The sequence below is a fragment of the Muscardinus avellanarius genome (assembly GCF_963383645.1).
Source record: "Muscardinus avellanarius genome assembly, chromosome: 3".
NCBI lineage: Eukaryota > Metazoa > Chordata > Mammalia > Rodentia > Gliridae > Muscardinus > Muscardinus avellanarius.
In genome coordinates, this window is record NC_137788.1 from 45,445,100 (window position 1) to 45,468,643 (window position 23,544).

Here is a 23,544-nt window from a genome sequence, read left to right on the forward strand (position 1 = left end):
TTAGCACTTCACAAACTGGTGGGCGACCTCGTAGATTCCCACAGACTCCTGAGACTTCTCGTCATAGTCAGTCCAGTCCTATAAAATAGGAGCACAGGGTTAGCCTTTCAAGGACACATTGCGGAGAGTAGAGAACTAGGGCTTAAGAGGCCCAGCTCAGGCTCTTCATCAACATGTACAACCCTAAACAGAGACAGACCGCTCAGGCCTAAAGGCCAGCTCTTCAGCCTGTGTCTGTGAGCAAGTCACTTAACTTCTCTTTACTTCTGTCCTCTATAAAACAAGATGACAGAAGACTTCAGATCGAATGCTGCAAGACTCAAATGGGAGGCACCTGTCAAGACACTTGGCACAGCGCCTGGTGCAGAGGAGCTCGGTAAACGCCAGCTGCTGATGTTACTAGGTGCTATGTAAGTGGAACGAGTGGGTGGGGTTTGTTTTTTTTTTTTTTGAGATGCCAGTCTCACTATGTTGTCTATTCTGGCCTCCAACTCCTAAACTCAAGCGAACCTCTTGCCTCAGCCTCCAGAGTTTTGAACTACCGGTGTGCACCACTGTACCTGGCTTGGAATGAAGTTTTTGCCCTTCCTTTGAGGCCTGAGGATAAGAGTTTCTTTCTGCAAGGTAGTAACATGCTCAATAATACAGATACTTGGTAATACAGTAATAGTGGGTAGGTTCTATGAAGTCACTAAAAACACTAAACAATACTAAGCAGTGCTCCCAGGAATTATACAGGATTTGGTTCCTACAAGCCTCTGGTCACATTTTCATCAACTGATCAATAAATAATGTTGTTTTACATGTGTTCTTTTCTGTTTAAAGACACTTTGTTTAAAATGTGTAGTTAGCAGGGCATGGTTGTGCACACTTGTAATCCCAGCATTCAGGAGGCTGAGATAGGAGGATTGCGGTTTGACAGCCTCAGCTACTTAGTGAGGCTTTCTGCAACTTAATGAGACCCTGTTTCAAAATAAAGAATAAAAAATCAGGTTAGGAGTGTAGCTAAGAGGTATAATACCCCTGGGTTCCATCCCCGGTACTGCAATCAATCAATCAATCAATCAATCAATAAAACGTGTCGATTCACTAACATGGAGTTCAAGGACAAATGCACTGTGACTCCCACCCAAACAGCGTATCAGACACGTCTCCACTGGGCACCTCTTGGCTTTCTTGCAGGTAGGAACTAGACAGCACTTCAGCACATTTGTGGTCATTTTAACAATAAAATCACCAACAAATAGCACAAAACGGCCAGGGATGGTGGTCCAGGAGGATCACCGGTGCACAGCTAGTCTCAACTACTTAACAAGGCCCTTCACAACTTAGTGAGACCCTGTTTCCAAATTTAAAAAATCAAATAAAATAGGGCTGGGGTTGTAGCTCAAAGGCAGAATTCCCTAGGTTCAATCCCCAGTACCCTTGACCCCAGCCAACACATAAAAAGCACAAAATGCAGACCAGCTTTCCACTGATAAGCCTTGTTCACCAAAAGGGTAATTCCCACAGGCATCCTACAGAACCTTGCAAGGCACCCAAGCGGCATACCTTCTCCTGCAGATTAATGTCACTGAAGACTGTCCTCGACTCCACGCCCTCAGCAGCAAACCCGGCCTGCGGGGACAGGAAGGCAGGAGTTAGTCTGAGGCTCAGGAGGCACTGGACTGGCATGCGAGCACTGGCCAGGAAGCTGGTTTTTATAGCAAAGACTCTGGGATGGAGGACAGAAAAGCAGTTGTTCTGGAGTAAGTGCTGCATTTCCAGGATCTGGCAGCTGCCTCAGGATCAGCCCTGGTCCTGACGGTAGGAGGACAGGGGTAAACCCGTCCACTCCTCCTGACTTGCTGAATGACCCCAGGTACGTCACTCCTCTTTCTGGACTTCAATTTTCTTATTCACGAAATGGGGATGACAACACCGTGTCTCCTGCCTCACGTCACAGATCTGCTGAAGGTGAAGACGCCCCACAAGGGGCATCAGGGCTGATGAACGCCGCGGCGGAGCCAGCACACCTGGGTGCAGCTACAGCTCACTGTGGCCCCTGGCCGACCTGCAAGACCTCTCAAGATTTGTCCCCAGCTGAGAAGTAGGATGAATTACTTCACAGGGTTACTGCGAAGATTAAGTGAAGTACACGAAAAGTGACAGGCACGGGGCCCAGCATACAGAAGGCACTGAGCAAGTGACAATTGTACAGTCTCAGCAAGGGGGATTCCTAGTCGGTGGCTTCTGTAGGAAGCTAGGTTCTGCTGTCCCGTCTTACATCCCCTCACCGAAGACACAGGTTCTCCATAAGGACACACACACCTGGGGCTGGAAATCAACCGGTTCGAGGCCCCGGCACTCAAACTCTACTATTGTCTTGAACTTCTCGTTGTCCTCTGCCTAGAAAGAAAGTGTGTTAAGGAGAGGCCCAAAGGGACCCTCGGGATGGCCCCATGGCCCTGTCCTTGCCACGTGGGCCCTTGCTGCCCCTGTGAGCCTGGATTGGAAACTGGGAACAACTCAGTACCTGTTTTGTTTTTTTGGTACTAGGAAATGAACCCAGAGGCATTCTACCTCTGATATACACCCCCAACCCGATTTATTTTTATTTTTAAAAAGAGAATCACTAAGCTAATGAGTTTTACTACTTGCTGAGGCTAACCTCAAAACCTGTGATCCTCTTGTCTTAGACTCCCAAGTCCTGGGATTACAGGTGTACACTCTGCTCAACTCAATCCTTTTCTATAAGGAGATTGCCTGGGGTACGTCTCCCCACAGGACTTCTAAGGACATGGATGCTTCAGAAGAGTGTGGACTCTGGGGTTAGCCCGCCTGGATGCAAGGCTGAACTCTGCCTCTCTTTCCTTCTGGACAAAAGATGCCTAAACTGTCAAATGGAGCTGAGGAAGCGTCTCTAGGTTAATTATGATAATTTGAAATATGTGCAAAGAGCCCAGCATAGGACCTGACAGTATTCTCATTAAATAGTAGATAAAATTATAAATACTAAAAATATAAATAAGGACATTAAGCTACAGAGTCTCCAGATCAGCCAAATGGTCCTAGCACCGTTGGCCATAGCTTTCTGCTAACCATCTGTAATGCTGTAATGTTAAAATTTTTGAAACAGGATATGTATGTGGAGGGGGTACCTCTTTGGGAGTGGGTAGTCAGGAAATTCATCTCCTGAGCCATAAGCTTGGAGAACCCAAGTGCCATGCCCAATATTCCCTCTCATCCTGTCATTCATGGTAACATCCCTGCACTCTAACCACAAGTCCAGCATGGTGAAGCACTTGTCTGTTGGGTCTTGGTTTGTTGTTTGTTGGTCTGTATCTTTTGCTACATTATGATTTACTTGAGGGCAAGTCTTCATTTAATTATTCTCTTTAACTTTGGGACACTGTGAAAATTGGACAAGATTCAAATTTGTAAAATAAATGTAAAATGAGGAAAGGATAAATACAAATAACTGCTCAGTACAGGGGGAGGGGGAAGACTCAGAGTACATCCCTTCTCCCTCACATTTGGGTTAACTAGTTATACAGTAACGAATAACTCTCTAATAATAACATAGCATTCTCCAAGATGAGTTGCACCAAAGGACCATCCCTGCCATGGTTTTAGAGGCTTGCCAGTTCCCTGCCATGGTTTCAGAGAAGGCTTACCAGTCCAAGGTGTATACAAGGCAGGCGCTCTCAGTCACGGAACTAAGCAGCTGGCTTGAGTTAAACACTGACAGCAATAGCCTGTCCTGAGTCTTCTCTAGCAAGCACAAGTGTATGGTGAATAAATGAGGGACTGAGTGAATGAGCAACTCAGTGAATTAAAGAACTGATGTGCTCATCTGACCCATAGGGTCAAACAAGTGACCCTACGGCAGGTCACTCAGACACAGCAATAATTCTAGAACCCAGGCCTCCTGGCCTCCAGTTTAGATTTAATCCCACCGTGCCTGCCACTAGAGCAACAAACTTACATTGTAAGGCTTGATGGTGCTGCTCAGAATCTCTGAAACATAAAAGAGAAGATAAATCTGACTCAATTCCATACCTGGGCCCCACCCAGGTGCCCAGATGTGGCCCTGGGAAAGAAAAATAACTACACAGGTTTCAGCACCTCAGGCCCGAGTTCACCCACAGGGATCACGGACCTACGATGAGCCGGCTTTTGGTCCTGTATGAGGGAGCTAAGGGCCAGCCTGCGGAGCGCAGCAAACACGGTATGACCTACCGATGGAGTTTTCTCGTGCACACAGCTTGCACTTCTGGACCATATTGGCACTGCCTCGGCCTCCCTTCAGTGCCACACTGTCCTGGCAAGGAGTAAACAGAACCTCTGGTCACATCTCAACCACACGCAAGGGTCCCGAGGAGACCTTGTCCCACCAGTTATTATGCAGTTGAAGAGACCAAGACCCAGAGAGATGAGTGACTTGTTGGGACAAGAATACTGGGATTGGGCGAATAGCTCAGTGGCAGAACACAGGTTTCCCAAGTAAAAATCCTTAGGTTCAATCCTCAATAAAATAAATAAATAAATAAATAAATAAAACTGGATCAACAAATAAAACATAAGGCGAATTAACACTTTAGTTAATAATCACCAGCCACAAGAAGCAGGTTCCAGAGGACAGTAGAGTTGAAGGTCAGTTCCCCAGATCCCTGCCCAGAGGTGTGTATGTATGTATATATACATATATATATATATGGGGGGGTGGGGGGGAACGTTACCATCAGCCGGACGTACTGCCACTTCTCTGAAATCTCTCCACAGTTGCCACATTTCATCTTGGGGGGAGAAAAGAGTATTAGTAAACAGCTGGCTTAGTTGGGCAGACACTGAGGGAAGGGGAAGGACTGTGTGAGGTGGGCAGGCTCATAGTCTACCTTCTTGATGTACTCTCACTTTAACCTCACAACCAGCCCCTACTAGGACAAAACCAGACTTCTCTCTGGGCAAAGAACAAGTCAAGTTGTTTCTCATGTTGGTGTGCCCAGTCTCCTCTCCGCAGTGCCCAGTCTGGCTGGGAATTCAGGGATTATTTGGTATAGAAATGGTGTTAGGAGTTTCCTCTGTGCTCTTGCATGCCCTGTTGGTCTGCGGATTAAGTATTCATCACTCTCCTGTTGTTCTGTCTCTTTCACTAGACTGTGTGGTTTCTGAAACCAAAGAATACTCATTCCCCAACTGACCCTGGAACTCAGTCTTCAATATATTTGGAAATACAAGTGGTCAAAGATGGCTTCTTGAAGACAAGGCTTTCAACAGAGGGACGCTAGGGTTTACACCAGGAGGAGAACAGAGCACAAGCTTTGGGATCCGGGACAGGAAAGGGCTTTAAAATTGTTCAAATAAGAGGGACTCTGAAAACCATACCACTGGGTACCAGGTTTACCAGTGTGTATGTGTGTGGGGGGAGTAGGGTGGATAATGCACAAAATTAAGCTATTTCACAATAAATAAAACCAGATCAACAAACAGAATGGGTGAATTGTCACAAGTTTTCTTCAAGTAGCATTCGTTTAGTGTCTGCTTCCAGACCATAAAATATTTAGTAAACATAAAAAATTACAAAAGGGGCCGGGCGTGGGTACACTTTAATCCCAGCATTTGGGAGGCGAAGAAGGATCGCGCACAGCCTCATCTACTTAGTGAGGCCCTTTGCAACTCAGTGAGATCCTGTTTCAAAAATAAAAAGACCAAAAAATAGAGCTGGGGTTGTAGCTCGGGAGTAGAATGCCCCTGGGTTCCATCCCCAGTACCAAAACCAAAACCAAAAAACCTTTCAAAAGGAAGAGTTTCAAGATTGTAAGATTATTCAATAAAAACTTAAAAAGTAAATTAAACCTTCCAGCCAGAAAAAAAATCCAAACTTGTAATATGTTTGGTTAAATATTTCTCCTGCGGCCGAAGAGAACGCTCCTGTTGAAAATCGAGAACGAGGAGGGGGACTTGTTCTGGGGTCGGAAGTCCTAGAAGCACAGGATGCCTAAGGGCCAGACCACGCCCCTCCACAGGCCCCGCCCCCAGCACCTTCAGGTACCACCGGAAGTCCTCGCCCACCGGCCGGAGGTTGGTGACGTTCTCCAGCGTGGCTTTGAGCTGCAGGGCGATTTTCTGAGGGGAGGGAGGACCAGACTGGCTGTGTCGGCCGCGCCCGCGTCCAGCCCCGACCCCTCAGCGCGAGCCCGCTCCCTTCCTCCCCTCCAGGCGCGGGCTCTGCCTCCCAGACCCTCGCCACCTCGTCCGGCCCGGCCCGGCTACGGGTCGCCTCCCCCCTTACCCCCATGCTGGCCCGGCTCAGCAAGGCGCCGCCTGCCGCCAGTACTTTCCGGCCTGTCGTAAAGGCGTGGTGGGGGGCGGGTCTGCGCACACTCCCTGCGCGCCGGGGGCGGGGCCTCCACGCTGCCACTCAGGCGGTTGCTGCACCACCCAGCGCTGCTGGGACTGGTGGAGGTGAGCAGAGTGCAGGGTGCTCTGATTTTTTGCCAAGGAACAAAATAGTTCCTGCTCCAAACCTCCGCCAGGCCTCTTCCTGCCCCTTGGTGCTCTCTGTTGCGGCTCTCCTCTGCTTTGCCTGCCTCTGTACTCCTTATAGGTGGTGTGTGCTTTTTCCTACTTCCCTACCTTAACTCAAAGTTTGTCATATATCAAAAGCTTGTATGTGCCTCACTCACCCACCCTCAAATAACCTTATCATCAAAGCTGCGATGCTCTCCCCGCCCATAACTCTCCAATCATAATCTAAAGGAGATGCTCCAAACAGCAACTTCCAGGGACTTTAACTTGATGCTTGCATGATTTGTGTTCTCTTCTACTTCCCACCGATGTACTCTTAGCAGTAGCAACCCATCCTTATCACAGGGCAAAGATGTTTATACAGGGTACATCATCGGTATGAGGAATGTAACTTTGACTTCAAGATGTCAACTGAGCCACCCTAAAAAATGCACCTAATGCCAGTTAGCATTCCTGGACTCTAGCTCACCCCTGTAAGCAGCCCTTTCACAAGAATAAAACTAGCACTTTCTGTCATTGCGGGGAGCCAGTGTCTTCCTTCTCAGAATCTTCTATAAAAGTCTTGCCTAGCCGGGCGTGGTGGTGCACCTTTGTAATCGCAGTACTTGGGAGGCTGAGACAGGAAGATCTCAGGCTTCGCATCTAACCTCAGCTTTGTGAGGCCCTCTGCCATTTAGTGAGACCCTGTTTCAAAATAAAGTATTAAATATATGGCTGAGGATGTATCTCAAAGGTAGAATGTCCCTGGGTTCAATCCCCAGTAACACACACACACACACACACACACACACACACACACACACACACACACAGTTTTACCTGTATATTCATGCACCAGTGATCCAATGTCCTTTCTACTGACACTGAGTCAAAAGTTCCTGTTCTTTGGCATCAGGAGCAGCCTTCAAGATTTGGAAATGGTGCTTTTCTTCTCTAAAACTGCTCCTTGATTTGCCTTCAAGACCTGATATCTAGCCTCTGTAGGGGCGGCCCTGTACCCATTTCTTACTGTAGTCCTACACATCCTCCTTCAGATGGCTCTCCTCCAAGCTCCCACCTGCCTTACTGGTACCTTACATGCAGGAGTTATGGGCAGCAACATTAGAAAGTAGAGCCCATTTGAGACTTTTTACCTTCTGAGGTCCTCAGTGCCATTTCTGTAATGTTTGGAGTGACTTTTTTTTTAAGATCTACTGTACCACCAGATTACCTTTGTTGCCCCAGATCCCTTTATGGAAGGAGATGCACTGAAGATGGACCTTGATATACTGGATTCTGGGCTGCCCCTAACTTGCCCCGTAATTTCTGAAGGAGGCAGAATAGAGTGATGGAAAAAGCACTGAGCTGAGTCAGATCCCAAGCTGGATTGTCTTTAGGGATGTGAATTTAAGCGAGTCATTTCTCTTGAGTTAAAAGAGGCTTATTAAAGCCGGTCGTGGTGGTGCACGCTTGTAATCCCCGCACTTAGGAGACAGGAACAGGAGGATCGCGCAGGTTTGAAGCCAGCTGCGCACACTGGCTTAGGAGACCCTGTTTCCAAAAAAAAAAAAAAAAAAAGTAAAAATAGGCCTGGGAGTGTAGCCTGGAGGTAGAAGGGCTTACAGGAACCCCAGTACCACCAAAAAAAAAAAAAAAAAAAAAAAGAGAGAGAGACTTAAGGCCCACTTCCTTTCAGCAGGTACAATCTAGCAAATTGCCTAGAGAAACCATGCAGTTTAGCAGAAAAAAGTTCCCAACAGATCTATCTGCTCAATAGTTTCCCATAGTATTTGTACCTCTTGGTTTGGTTTTAGTTTTTACTGGCCACTGGTTTCCTGATTTTAAAGTGGATTACTGGGAAACTTTTCTGTGACCAGGCATTTTATATCTTATAATGTATTAAACCAAAGTATTGCCCCACACACTGTGATAGCTACTGAAATATTACATGTGTCTATAAAAGATTTTTTTTTCTGGTGGTACTGGGGGTGGTACTGGGGGTGGAACCCAGGGGCTTTCTACCTCCAGGCTATACTCCCAGCCCTTTTTTATATTTTATTTGGAAACAGGGTTGCAAAGTTGCTAAGAGCCTAAGTAGCTGAGGCTGGCTTTGAACCTGTGCGATCCACCTGTCTCAGCCTCCCAAGCACAGGGATTACAGGTGTGCACCACCGAGCCCAGCTTAAAAGATTTTTAAAATCTTTTAAGTGTACATGGTGGTGTATGTCTGGGAGTGTAGCCTGGAGGTAGAAGGGTTTCCAGGAACCTCAGTACCACCAAAACAAACAAACAAAAAACCCTAATCACACTGCAACTTCACATCTAAAAATTAACACTACTTCATTGAAGTCTTCAAATAACCAGTGTTCAAATTTCCTTATCGGTCATTGGTCTCAATGCTTTTGGTCATAACCCAGAGTCCAAATACTGCATTGACTGCATTTTCTTTTTCTTTTCTTTTTGGTATACCAGTCCTAAGGAATGAAATTAGGTCATTGGTTTACCACTGAGATATACCCCAGCAATGAAAATATCTTTTAAATTTCCCTTATAGGTTTCCACTCCATTTCAGTTTTCTTTGAAATTTATTTGTTCTGGAATTTCCTTTGAATGTTGCTAATTGAATCCTCATTGTGTATGTATTTATGTATGTATAATTTTTTGAGGGGAGCAGTACTAGGGATTGAACACAGGAGCATTCTACCTCTGAGCTACACTACCAACCATACACACACACACACACACACACACACACACACACATAATTTTGTGTGTGTGTGTGGTACTGGGGGTGGAACCCAGAGGCTTTCTACCTCTGGGCTATACTCCCAGACCTGTTTTATATTTTATTTGGAAACAGGGTCTCACTAAGTAGCTGAGGCTGGCTTTGTACCTGAGCGATCCTCCTGTCTCAGCCTCTCAAGTGCGGAGATTACAAACGTGCGCCACCACACCTGGCTCCCCAGCCCTATTTTTTATTCTTTATTTTGAAGCAGGGTCTGAGTTGCAACGTTGCTGAGGCTGGTCTTGAACCCACGATCCCACTGTCTCTCTTCCAAGTACTAGGGTTATAGGCATGTACCACTATGCCAGGCTTCTCATATTTTTACTATTTTCTCCATTCCCTGAAATGGTAGTTTCTAAAAAAATTGGCTTGATTTTTTTGGCAATACTTTCATATGATGCTTGTGGGAGTTAATTTTTATTTTATTTACTGGGGATTGAACACAGGATTTTTCATTTGAGCTACATCCTCAACTCTATATTTATTTTACTTTGAATTTTTATTGGTAAACTAAAGTTTCACATAATGTGGATCATATTGACAATGGCATATATTCACACAGTACTTGGTCTCCCCCTCTCCCGCTTTCCCTTTCCCCCCTCCCAACAATGAGTGTCCAGGTTAACCATGCTACATTCACACTTATACACATATTCGAATGTAGCTCCTCCATTAATCAACTTCAGCCTTGCTCCTCCCCTGCCCTTCCATTCTAGCTTTGCTGAGTTTCCCCCTCCATTGTCTGGAGTCCCTGTGGTATCACTAATACTCCCTAGTTTGGGGATATTAGAGAAAACATATGTCCCTTCTCTTTCTGTGCTTGGCTGATCTCACTTAACATAATGTTCTCCAGGTCCTTCCATCTTCTTGCAAATGACATGATTTTGTTCTTCTTTATTGCTGAGTAGAATTCCGCTGTGTGTTTATTTCTTAATTTTGAAACAGAGTCTCACTAAGCTGCAGAGGGCCTTGCTGAGTTGTTGGAGCTGTCCTTGAACCTGCTATCCTGTCTCAGCCTTCCAAGGACTGGGACTTTAGGCATTTAACACCAGGCCCAGCTGATGTTTGTGTTTTACAGAGTAACCGAGGAGTGTTTACACATTCAGATCTTTATAAAATAAAACAAATCTGGATTTTTAAAACATATTTATTAAAGACAATCATTTATAGTTTATAAAAAATACTACCCTGATATACACAAAAATTTCCTGATAATGGTAATTAAAAACTACTCCTGCCCCCCCTTATGTCCAGACCAATCTGATCTAGATTGGCTTGATTTTGAAGTGTAATCCAATAAGACTGAAGACCAAACACTTCAGGTCCTGGACGAGATAATAAAATACTCGTAAGCCTTCTGGATCCCTAAAATGCAAGAAAGGAAAAAAAATATATTTAAAAAGTTGAAAAAACTGGCAAAAACAACCTTTTTTTTTTTAAATTGGGGATCAAATCCAGGGGCACTCTACCTCAAGCTACACCTTCAGCCCTTTTTATTTTGTCTTTTATTTTGAGACAGGGTCTAAGAGCCTCACTAAGTTGCTGAGGTTGGCTGTGAACCTGTGCTCCTCCTGTCTCAGCCTCCCAACTACTGGGATTACAGGCATGCACCATCATGCCTGGCTCTAAAGACTTTTATTTATAGCATATCGATTTGTCTCAACATTTTCATTTGCCTTGTTGGCAATGTGAATTTTTAAATTCATATCCTAAAATATTTCAGATTTCACCAAGACTTTAAGATGTGCTATTCTGAATGGGTCACACTGAGAAAGCCGTTTGGAAAACTCGGTTATTCCACAGCTTATTTCAAGCATTTCTTTGGGCATACTTCATTTCCTATTCTGGCTGCTCCCATCCATTAGTCTACGTCACTCAGAATATTTAGTAGCACTGACTGTCAAACACCATAATAGAATAGCCTTTAAAAATACAGTTGACCAAAATCTGTAGATTCTGCATGCACTAGTTCTGAGTTGGTTGTTCAATTGGGGGTTCAATCATCCATGGATTAAAAATGTTAGCCGGGCATGGTGGCGCACGCTTATAATCCCCATGCTTGGGAGGCTGAGACAGGAGGATCGCACAGGTTCAAAGCCAGCCTCAGCTACTTAGTGAGGCTCTCAGGAACTTAGTGAGACCCTGTTTCCAAATAAAATATAAAATAGGTCTGGGAGTATAGCCCAGAGGCAGAAAGCCCCTGGGTTCCACCCCCCAGTACCACACACACAAAAAAAATGTTGGTAGGTTTATGATGGTTGTGTCTATAATGAACATGTTCAGATTTTTTTCTAGTCATTATTCTCTAAACAAAGCAGTACACCAACTGTTTACATAGCATTTACATTGTATTAGATACTGTAATCTAGAAATGATTTATAGTATACATGAGAATGCATAGGTTATATAAAAATATGAAACCATTTTATATGAAACTTGAGCAATCACAGCTTTGATGTCTACAATGTGTTCTGGAACCAATCCCCCATAAACAGTGTGGGCTATCTATAATTTGAATGACTATAATTACTTCCTAATGCAAAGAAGAAAGCGGGCCAACTCTGTCTTGCTTTTGCATCAGATCTTCCCATAATGGTTATGGGTTTATCAACTTACTCCAAAACATATACACTTACTTGGATTGATTGACATCAATAAGGGAACCAATCTTTGATGTTGTAAAAGAAATGTGTTCATCTCCAATGACGATTTCAAGCTCCTAGAAATTAAAAAAAAAAAAAAAATCCCAAGTGGAGCGGAACTGGAACACTTCTCAAGTACACAGAAGAGGGACTCATTATTTGCCAGATCACCCAAACCTACTATAGATGGCCACATAAGCATCTTACTTTTTAAATTTAATTTAATTTTTTATTTTTGGTGGTACTGGGGTTCCTGGAAACCCTTCTACCTCCGGGCTACAATCCCAGACCTATTTTTACATTTTTATTTGGATTCAGGGTCTCCTAAGCCAGCGCGCACGGCTGGCTTCGAACCTGCGGGATCCTCCTGTCTCTGCCTCCCAAGCGCGGGGATTATAGGCGTGCGCCACCACGCCCGGCTGATAAGCATCTTACTTTAAGCACCAATCAGTGCTGGGCAATAGGACAGAGCTGGTTTAGCCCTTAAGAAACTCATCCACTTAAGTGAAAGTTGCGTCCTCCAGGCTCCGTTATTTCTGAGATTTAGAATTTACAAACTACTTTGCATGTACTTACATTGTTAAAATGTGGTGTGTTAGTGAGGCCCTCTGCAACTCAGTGAGACCCGGTTTCAAAATAAAGAATAAAAAATAGGGCAGGGGGTGTAGCTTGGAGGTCCAATGCCCCTGGGTTCCACCCCCAGACCCACAAAAAACAAAATAAAATGTGGTATGACATAGTGGTGTGTTTTAAGTTAAAATACCATAGCTGGCTGTGGCAGTGCACACTTGTAATCCCAGTACTTAAGAGGCTGAGACAGGAGGATTGTAGGTTCACGGCCAATCTCAGCTATTTAGTGAGGCCCTCTGCAACTGAGTGAGACCCTGTTTCAAAATAAAGGATAAAATATAGGCCGGGGCCGGGTGTGGTGGCACATGCTTGTAATCCCAGCATTCGAGAGGCTAAGACTGGAGGATCACACTTTGCGGACAGCTTCAACTACTTAGACCCTGTTTCAAAATAAAAGAATAAAAAATATGGCAGGGGATGTAGCTTGGAGGTTGAATGCCCTGGATCCTATCCCCAGACCCGCCAAAGAAAAAAAAAAAAAAAGAGAAAAAGGCCAGGGGTGTAGTTTGGGGGTAGAATGCCCCTGGATTCAATCCCCATTTTCATAAATAAATGCATAATAAAATACTAAAAGATCCAACCTTTCTGGGCAACATGGAACAAGAAAAAATATCCTTAACCTAGGTTTGATCTCAGCTTTTCCACTTGTAGCTATATGACCTCAGATCTCAATTTCTAAATAGTGACACAAATATCATAAACCTTCAGCAGGTATCTAAGGAGGCCTGCCTTGTGCAAGTTATTATTCATAATACTGAACAAAGATCAGTAAAACCAAAGATCTCTGCCCCTGTAGGACTACTTACATTCTAGTGAGCACTACTTATTTTTCCTTCATTTTTGAAAGAAATATTATGAAGTTTATATCAATCTCCCATTCTTTCTCCTCCCTCCATCCTCTGAAGTTGGAGAGCATTCTTTCCACTGTGCTTTTATGTTTGGCAGTATGTTTAAAAAAGTTTCTACATGATATGTGCACAATGGATTTTTTTTTTTTTTTTGCAGGCCTAGGGATGGAACCCCAGGTCTGGGGCATTTGACCTCCGAGCTACACCCCCTGCCCTATTTTTTATTCTTTATTTTGAAACCGGGTCTCACTGCGTTGCAGAGGGTTTCACTAAGTAGCTGAGGCTGTCTGCGAACCGTGATCCTCCGGTCTCAGCCTCCCGAATGCTGGGATCACAAGTGTGCGCCACCACACCCAGCTCACAATGGAATTTTACTCAGCCATAAAGAAGAACATAATTATGTCATTTTTGCAGGGAAATGGATGGAACTGGAAAACATTATGTTAAGTGAGGTTAGCCAGTCACAAAAAGTAAAAAATCGGATGTCCTCCCTAATGGAGAAATGGGTCAATAGGTAGAACTCTATACAAAGGAGGAGAAACCTTAGATGAGCAAATAAGGTGACCTGAGGGGGATGAGAAAGGGAGGGTGGGAAATTCCCTAATATGCATAATGTACATTCACAAACATATCCAAGTCAATCACTAAGCCACACATGAGCAGGAGGGAATGAGGTGGGCATTGGGGAAGGGCTGAGTGATGTCTACATGTATGCCTTTACCATCTTGTACCCCATTAAGATGTATGACTACAATGCACCAATAAGAAAAAAAAATTTAAGTTTCTAAATAAATGGTCATACTAAATGTATCATTTTTACTTTTTTCATTCAGTATTATTTATGAGATTTATCCATGTTGAGTTACATAGATTTTATTCATTTGTTTTAAATGTTTGAGGATATTCCATTTTTCTACTGAAGCAAGCTGGAGTTCCCAATTCTTGTTACAATAAACAAAGTGGCAATATTCTATGTATATCTTTGTACTATGTAAAAATGTCTCTAGGAAAATTCCTACAAGAAGGATAAAAGTATTTTCAGAGACTGGGGATGTAGCTCAGTGGCAGAGTACTTGCTTAGTACACAGGAGGCCCTGGGTAGATCCCTAGAATTGCCAAAAAAAAAATCTTTCAACTCTGCTGGAATACTACCAAATGGCTCCTTAAAATAGCTGTGCTAATTTTATTCCCAGCAGTATACAGAACTTCATTTTTTCCCAAGTCCTTTTTTAAAATGTTGCCTTTTTTGATTATTCTAATAGATTTGAAACAGTATCTCACTGTTTTCCTAATTTTCATCTTACAAATGAAACAAAATCTTTTCATATTTATTGGCCACTAATTTAAGCCTATAAATTCATAACCCTGGCTCATTCTTTTTTTTTTCTTTTTTTGTGGTATTGAGGGTGGAACCCAGGGGCTTTCTACCTCCAGGCTACACCCCCAGTCCTATTTTATAATTTATTTGGAAACAGGCTCTCACTAAGTTGCTGAGAGCTTCACTAAGTAGCTGAGATTGTCTTTGAACCTGTGCGATCCTCCAGTCTCAGCCTCCCAAGCACTGGGATTACAAGTTTGTGCCACCACGCCCGGCAACCCTGGCACATTCTGCCACTGGGTTGTCTTTTTATTAATTTGTAGTTCTTTATGTAGTCTGGATAGAAACTCCTTGCTAATTATATTTTTCAAATAACTCCTTCTAGCTTATCTTTCAACTTTATCTTGATGTCTGTTTTATTCAATTTTTCTTTTGCTGTGACCAAAACACTGACAAGCACAACTCAGAGGACAATAGGCTTATTGGGCTCACAATTTTAGAGGTTCTGCCCAGTCAGCCAGCTCCAATGCAGGAACTGCAGCAGCAGGATGTGTTGTGTAGAAAAGCTGCTGTCAGCACAGCGGCCTGAAGCAGAGAGAGCAGGAGTCCCCTCCTGTATATAGTCTCCAAGGCTACACCCTCAGTGGCTTATTTTTTAATTTCTGTTGATATCTTTGCCAAACAGAAGTTTTAAGTTTAAAGCAGTCAAATTTACCAATGTTTTACCTTGATGAGTTTAAAAAACTTTTCTAGCCAGAAATAATAAGTTTATATTTTCTTCTATGTTATAAATTTTTGCTTTATTTATATAAATGGTACAACTTAAAAATATTCCATAAATATCCTGCCAGTTGTCCTGCTATAATTTAACAATCTATCCTTTCCCCATATATATATATATATATATATATGGAAATTCATCTCTGTTATATACTGTTCTAAATTCCTGTATTCACATATTTGTTTATGGGCTCTCTATACTGTTCAACTGGTTTGTCAATTCCTGAGGCAATACCATATTACAAATGACTAGTTTACAAGAAACCTTCAGTGTTATCTTAGCTATTCCTACTCCTTTGAACTTCCATGAATTTAAAACATTTTTTTTGTGTGTGTATGTGGTACTAGAGATTGAACTTCAGGGCATTCTACCTCTGTGCTACATCTCCCAGCCCTATTTTATTTGGAAACAGGGTCTAAGTTGCTGAGGCTGGCCGCAAACCTGCGATGATCCACTTTCAGCCTTCTAAGTACTGGAATTACAGTGTATACAACCATGCCTGGTTTTAAAACTTATTCTACTAGGTTCTAGAGATGATCCTGTTGTGATTTTTTTATAAACTTGAATGCACTTGTAAATTACTTTGTTGAAAAGTCACTTCTTCATGATAATGAATGTTCCTATCCAACAAAAGCAAAATTTTTAGGTCCTTCTATAAAGTCCTTTCCTTAAGTTTTTGCAGATCTTATTAAATTTATTCCCAAATTCTTCATAACTTTTGTTGCTATTCTGGATGGAATTTTGTTTCTAATTATACTAGCCAACAGATTACTAGTGTAAAGGAATATTTGTGATGGCTCAATGAGTTAATGGAGTTAAAAGTTTTATAAGTGGTAAAACAATATCATACATACACACGGATTCAATGTCATGCAGAACAGTAAACTTCATCATCCTTGAAGATTTTAGTACTATAAGGATAGTCAATAAAATACTCACCTGCCGGCCCACTCTGTCAGGAGGAGGCCACAAAGCGTCATCCTCTTTGGTAATTTCACTGTCATCAATTATTCTCTTTAGTTCCTCCATCACACTTTTATGTACATAAGCCTGAAAGCAAGTTAAAAAACAGAATTTAGGTGGTATCCTCTAAGCAACACTCTCTTATCTGGCACTCTCTCCATAAGTGGGAAGGCACTGCTTGGCCTCAGCATGCTGGAGATGAGCACCAGGTCAGCAGTATGCAATGATAACACCTCTGTTTCCCTTCTAGTTTGTTTTATTTTTTTGGTGGTTCTAGTGATTGAACCTGAGGGCACTCTACCACTGAGCTACATCCGAGCCTATGTATGTATGTATGTATGTATGTATGTATGTATGTATGTATGTATGTACGTACTAGAAGTGGAACCCAGGGGCATTTTGCCTCTGAGCTACATATCTAGTCCTTTTTATTTATTTATTTATTTGGAACAGTGTCTCACCAAGTTGCTGAGATTCTTGCTACACTGCTAGGGCTAGCCTCAAACCCACAATAAAATAATGAGATCCTGTTTCAAAAATAAAATTATCTCAGCCTCCCAAGTACAGGTGTAATTCCAATTACAGGTGTCCAAATTTTTGCTTTACTCATATAAACGGTCTAGTTTACTCCTGGTATAATTATGTACACACTAAGCTGTATTAAGATATTTTCAAAAGTAGCAAAGTGGTTAAAAGGAAAGAGTAGCTTTGCTGAAGCCTCAATGGTGTGGTGAAAATAGCAGAATGGGAATACATGGACTTTACTGAGGTGAACACCAATCTAGATTCCTGCTGTTCTTCTCTTACTAGCAAGGATGACTGTATAAGCCCCATACTTAATATCTTGGCCTTCATTTTCTCACATGTAAAGGGGATATAATGTCATGTACCACATGATCTTATCATCAGGGTTAAAAAAGATCATACATATCAACTGGGTGACGTGGCACAAGCCTATAATCCCAGTAATTGGGAGGCTGAGACAGGAGAATTGCCAATTTGATGCTAGCCTCAGCAACTTAGTTTCTAAATAAATTTAATTTAATTTTTTTTTTTTTTTTTTTTTTGTGGTACTGGGGGTGGAACCCAGGGGCTTTTCTACCTCCAGGCTATACCCCCAGAACTATTTTATACTTTATTTGGAAACAGGGTCTCACTAAGTTGCTGAGAGCCTCACCAAGTAGCTGAGGCTGGCTTTGAACCTGCTCAATCCTCCTTTCTCAGCCTCTCAAGTGCTGGGATTACAAGCGTGCGCCATCATGTCCGACTCCAAAATAAAATTTTCAAAAAGGGCTAGGGGTATAACTCAGAGGTAGAATGTCCCTAGGTTCAACCTCTAGTCTGAATACAAAAGACTAGTGCCATCTAACATGCACTCAATGATGCTTACTGCTTTCCCACGCTCTTCTTTCCTTTTGATGTAAATTAAATAGCTCTCTTCATGAAGTACTGTCCTTTATGTAGGTATGGTGGCACAGGCTTGTACTCCCAAGTACAAGGCTGAGACAGGAGTGCAGGTTTGAGGATACCCTTAGCAAGTAGTGAGACTCATCAACCTAGTGAGACCCTGTTTCAAAAAGAAAAATAAAACAGGGTTGGCAGTATAGCTTGAAGATAGAATGCTTCTGGGTTTGATCTCCAATAACACACATACAACACAAAGAAAAGTAGTGTGGTTGAGGGAATATACCAAGCACTTTAATAGTAATATATTTAAGTTGGGTGTGCTAGTACATGTGGTAATTTAAGAGAGACACTATTTCAAAATAAAAACGGTTGAGGGTGTAGCTCAGTGATAGAATGCCTCTGGGTTCATTCCCAGGAACCCCCCACCCCCAATAATATACTTAATTCTATGACAGGCTTGAGAATGGTCTTATTGTCCCTGTTTTTATAGATGAAGAAATAGAGGCTGACCAAGCTCAGCCACGGAACAGGTTCAAGGTACACTGATTAGTAAGGAGCAGACTGAGGGTTCAAACCCAGGTACACCAGACTTCAAATAATTATTAGTAACTGGACTCATCATTATAAATGAAATACAAACCAAAATAAATAAATAAGTACATAAACGAGAGAAAGAGACAGACACGTGTCTACTTTCCTATTATCTTTAAATACTATTCCTAGAAAGAACAGAAAAAATGTAAGGCAAAGGCAAAATTGTAGTGAATGAAAGGCTCATACCTCTTTTCTGATCATGACATCATTTTTATAATTGCTGTTGTTGGCATATCTCAACTTCCCTGTGAGGGGAAAAATAAATAAATAAATAAATAAATGCCAATACAATAAAAACACGAATAAAGTATTATTAGCCTCCCAAGACTATCACCTGCTGTCTAAAATGTATCCTAACTGCTCTTCAAAGTTTCTTTTTTTTAAAATTTTTTATTGGTGCATTATATTTGTACATCATATTGGGGTAAAAAACTTGTGTGCACATACATGTACACATCACTGATTTAACCCCTACCCAACCTCCCCCCCCCCCTTTCTCTCCCCGTCCGTCCTTCCCTTGCTCGGCTTAGTGGTTGACTTCGATATGTTTAAGTACATTGTGTGTTTTAGAGATTTTCCTCTTCCCCCCTCTTTTCTCCTCCTTTAGGTTGCCTTGTTTGCTCCTGTATAGGATTTCCTTTTTCATCTAGAGTTCCTCCTATGACCCATTTCTCCCTAACTCTCACATATTAGGGAAAGCATCTGCTTTCTTATTTTTTGTGACTGACTAATCTCTCTTAGCATAATGTCCTCCAGTTCCATCCATTTCCCTGAAAATGATGTAACTGAGTTTTTTTTAATGGCTGAGTAGAATTCCATGTGTACATATCCTACAGTTTTGTAATCCATTCATCTGTTGATGGACATCTTGGCTGGTTCCACAGTTTGGCTATGGTGAATTGTGCAGCTATGAACATAGATACACATGCATTAGTTTGGTAGTTTGGTTTACTTTCTTTTGGGTAGATACCCAGAAGTGGTATTGCTGGATCAAATGGTAGATTTGTTCCCATTCTTCTGAGGATTCTCCATACTGTTTTCCAAAGTGGTTGCACTAATTTGCAATCCCACCAACAATGTCTTCAAAGTTTCTTAACAAATTTACTACTTAGACCTTTGGTGTTTGAATGACACTCATCTTTTCAGTTCTTTACACTATTTAACAGTCTTCTAGCAAAAAAAAAAAAAAAAAATACAGCTGATACTGAGGTACAGTTTAAGCAAAGGCAATTATGGTGTGGTAAAACAACATAAGCCAACTATTTTGTGACTTTGGCAAATCACATTTCTACACAGGTTAATGTCCTCAACTGAAAACAAGAACTGTGGTTGGTAACTTACCTGCACAGAGGATGTGCTAAGGTTCAAATGAGTTATGAAAGCATTTTGAAAAATGTAGGATGCTGTTTACAAATAGTAGCGTGTAACCATGCAATACTCATTTTTTTTTTTTTTTTTTTTTTTTTTGCGGTACTGGGGATGGAACCCAGGGGCTTTCAACCCCCAAGCTACAACCCCTGCCCTATTTTTTATTCTTTATTTTGAAACATGGTCTCACTAAATTGCAGAGGGCCTCAATAAGTAGCTGGGGCTGTCCTGGAACCACAATCCTCCAGTCTCAGTCTCACAAAATGCTGGGATTACAAGTGTGCACCACCACGCCTGGCTGCAATACTCATTTCGGTAATGGAAAAATTGTGCTTTTGTCATTGAGCACATTTGGTTCATAAGGCCCTTTGGTCATGCATGTAACCAACAGGCTAGTTTGGATATCTGGTGGGGATGAAGAATATAAAAGGAAATAGAAAACATGATTTTTCCTCTACAGAAGACACAAGTTAAAAAAAAAAAGTAAATAATTTATTCTAACAGCCTCTGCACTGTTTCTCTTAAGTCTCTTCCATTTCAGTTCATTCTTCATACAGTGGATAAGGTGCTGTAGTAACTGACCTATCTGATCAGGTTAGTCTAATATGCTGATAATGTGAATGGTTTTCCTCTGCCTCCCTGACAAAACCCTAACTTGGGTGTGTCACTGGAAATTGAATCCAGGGGCATTTTACCTCTGAGCTATATCCCCAGACCAATTTTATTTCTTATTTGGAAACAGAGTCTCACTAGGTTGCTGAGAGCCTTAACTAAGTTGCTGAGGCTGTCCTAGAACCTATAATCCTCCTATCTCGGCTTCCCAAATACTAGGATTTCAAATGTGTACCACCACTTCCAGCAAAAACCCAAACTTTTTAACATGGCATATAGCTAAGCTTCACCCTTGCCTCCTATTCAGCTTCAGCTCTGCAGTATTTTCTCACACAGCTGGAATCAAACTACTCTGTTTCTGCCTGAAACATCCCAAGCACTTTTTAACTTTCAGCCTCTTTACTGTGAATTGTGCCCAGAACACCTTGACTCTTGATCTCTTAACCAACTCCTAAACACTATTGTGTGTCCTTTCTCCCTCCCCCAAGTAATTTTATGAAAATAAGTTTTCTCTGACCCTCAGGCTGGATCAGTTGTCTGAATGCTCCCAAAGTTCCCTGTTTCTTTCTACCACAACACCTAATACAGTTTTGTCATTGTGTGTTTATAAATCTATCTCCCTAACAGTTGGGGCTTTTGGGATTCATCTTTGTGACTCCATGTAATTCAGGTCTTCTATCATCTTTGATTTCTCTTTCCTTCACGACAGGATGCCCTCTCAGCATTGTCAACCAACCAAGTCCAACTGGTTCTACCTTCAACAGTATGCTAAGTCTTCTCCACTTATATCACCTTAGTCACAACCAACATCCTCTGTCTTGACACTGTAAGCAACTTCTCATTAGTTGCCCTGTGCCTCTCACCCATTCTGCACCTAATGCTAGAATAGTTTTTCAAGAACAGGTCATATCTTTTCTCTGTTTAAAACTTTCCAATTCTATCCTGCTGTACTTAGAAATCTAAACTCTTCACCATGGCCTATAAACACTTACCTGATGTGGTCCACACCTATCAACCTGACACCATCTCTTCCTATTCTCTCCAGAGCTCACTATTGTTCAGTCACCACACTGACCACCTGACACATGCCTGGCTTGTTCTTACCTTGACACTCGCTACTCCCTCAGTAGAATGTTCTTCCTCCTGAGCGTCACAAGGCTGGTTTCTTCTTGTCAATCACAAGTCAGTGTGAATATCCACTCTTCAGAGAACTTTAAAGACCCCCTATCTTAAAGTAGCTCATCCAGCAATTATTCTAAAAATATTTTATGATCATTCTTCGCTATCTGGAATCACCTTTTTGTATGTTCGTTTGCTTGTTTATGATCTCTACCAGTACCAAAACACAAGTTCCACGAGAGGGGAAGTGTTTTCGCTGCTGTATCCCTAGTGAGTGAGACCCAGCGTGGCATAAGGTGGGGGCTCAATCAACATTTGTTGAAATGCAAGCAACCTGACCAAAACTGTCACCAAACAGAATCCCTACCTATGAGTAGAAGTAACCAGAGGAGTGGAGGCAGAGTGTCCTTTTCAGACCCGGGCTGCACGGGGCTCGATTCCTCCGCCATCCCGGGACCCCCACGCCTCCTCGCCCGCCTCCGGGGTTAGCCCAGCTCCTGGCCGGCGGGAGGCCGTTCTTACCGTCGGGTCGGAACTCAAACTCCAGAAACTCATGGCCGAATTTGCCTTTGTGACCCACGTAGTAACGCAGATAAAAGTCACTCTCCATGGCTCTCAAGGGGAGACCAAGACGGAACTGAAGGAGCAAACCGCTCCGCCGCGGCCTGCGCCGGATACTGACGTTTACAGCGGCGCGCGGCGGTGACGTCAGACGAGGGCGCCGCCCGGGTGGGCGGCCGTGGGGGCGGGGTCATGGAGGCCACGCCCCTCCGCCGGAGGCGGGAGCGAGGGAGACCTGGACCGCCCTCCGCGCCCTTCCTGGTGGACAAGGGGGCGGGCCTCCAAGCTTCCACTTTGAGATCTGGAGACTTTGCTGAGACTTGGGCCTCAACACCTCGAGCCTTCGTTCTGTCGGGCTCTACCTGCGTCTTAAAGGATACGTTTGTGAGTCAAAGTTCCTCATTACGTCGTCTTGACAGTCAGTGAGGTGAAATGACCCATCTCCTTGGAGTACCCCGCACAACGATGATGTGGAGGTCTAGAGTTGGCTTTGACCCAACTATTCTGTTTAAGAAATGGGTTTTCAGCTGGGCGTGGGGGCCCGTGCCTGTAATCCTAGTACTCCGGAGGCTGACACAGGAGCATCGCAGGCCCTCAGCAACTTTGCGAGACCTGTTTAAAAAAAAAAAAATTGATCTGAGGATGTAGCTTGGAGGTAGAATACCGCTGGGTTCAATCCCTAGTAAAAGACACACACACCTCCTTGACACCAGATGGTGGAGATTGACTGCCTTTTATTTCTTCCCGTCTCTTCCTGCCTCACTGGCCTCTAGAATAAGTGCTGTGTAGGGAAGTTAAACTGGATATTTGATCTTCCAGTGATTCTCAGTCCTGTGTACACATTGGAATCTTTAATAAAGATCAATGCCTGGGCCTCACCCCAAACCCATGAAAATCTCTAACGGAGGACCTAGACATTGGTATTTTTTGGTAAAGCTCCCAGGTGGGACAGGGACAGGGACCACTGACCAGAGGTTTTGTTTTTTCATGCTGAAGTTGTTGACCTCCGTGAAAGCTTTCTGGTTAAGGTGGAATAGGCTAAGAACAGTAAAAATCCCAATTATAGAAGGCTGCTTTAAAAGTTGCAGTTACTGAATGACTCTGTAAATAGGGCTAAAATGATATCATTAGTGGGGCCTATAATCATTGGAGATTATAACTGTACACATCATTATTGATGACTATAATTGTATACTACTCTGTAAATTGGGCCACTAGTCTCTGATTCTTATTCTCAGTCTTTACATTTAGTCCTTTTCTCCCCGAAAAAGCATTGCTGGTAGAGTTGAGCGGGTGTGCCAGAGAGAAAAAGACCATTGGAGACTCAGTTTAAAATAATTCCTTAACAGCGATTAATGTGACCAAAGGCAAAGAGAGTCAATTTTTTAGATATGAATTGCTTTATCTTTGAAGTTAAGATAATAGAG

The 23,544-nt window shown here is 42.8% G+C and overlaps 2 protein-coding genes across 2 annotated transcripts; both read right to left on the minus strand.

Annotated features, from left to right (window-relative positions):
• On the minus strand, window positions 1–6,718 carry CZIB (CXXC motif containing zinc binding protein; the record flags this gene model as incomplete). The annotated part of the gene is made up of 8 exons (XM_080691419.1): window positions 1–78; window positions 1,552–1,617; window positions 2,311–2,388; window positions 3,968–3,999; window positions 4,222–4,303; window positions 4,722–4,778; window positions 6,025–6,133; window positions 6,669–6,718. 8 exons carry the CDS (start codon window positions 6,716–6,718, stop codon window positions 1–3), a joined length of 552 nt encoding a protein of 183 aa, XP_080547545.1.
• Window positions 6,719–10,466: 3,748 nt separating this feature from the next.
• On the minus strand, window positions 10,467–22,166 carry MAGOH (mago homolog, exon junction complex subunit; the record flags this gene model as incomplete). The annotated part of the gene is made up of 5 exons (XM_080693151.1): window positions 10,467–10,639; window positions 11,911–11,993; window positions 16,433–16,543; window positions 18,644–18,702; window positions 22,079–22,166. 5 exons carry the CDS (start codon window positions 22,164–22,166, stop codon window positions 10,540–10,542), a joined length of 441 nt encoding a protein of 146 aa, XP_080549277.1. The 3' UTR covers window positions 10,467–10,539.
• Window positions 22,167–23,544: the final 1,378 nt, after the last annotated feature.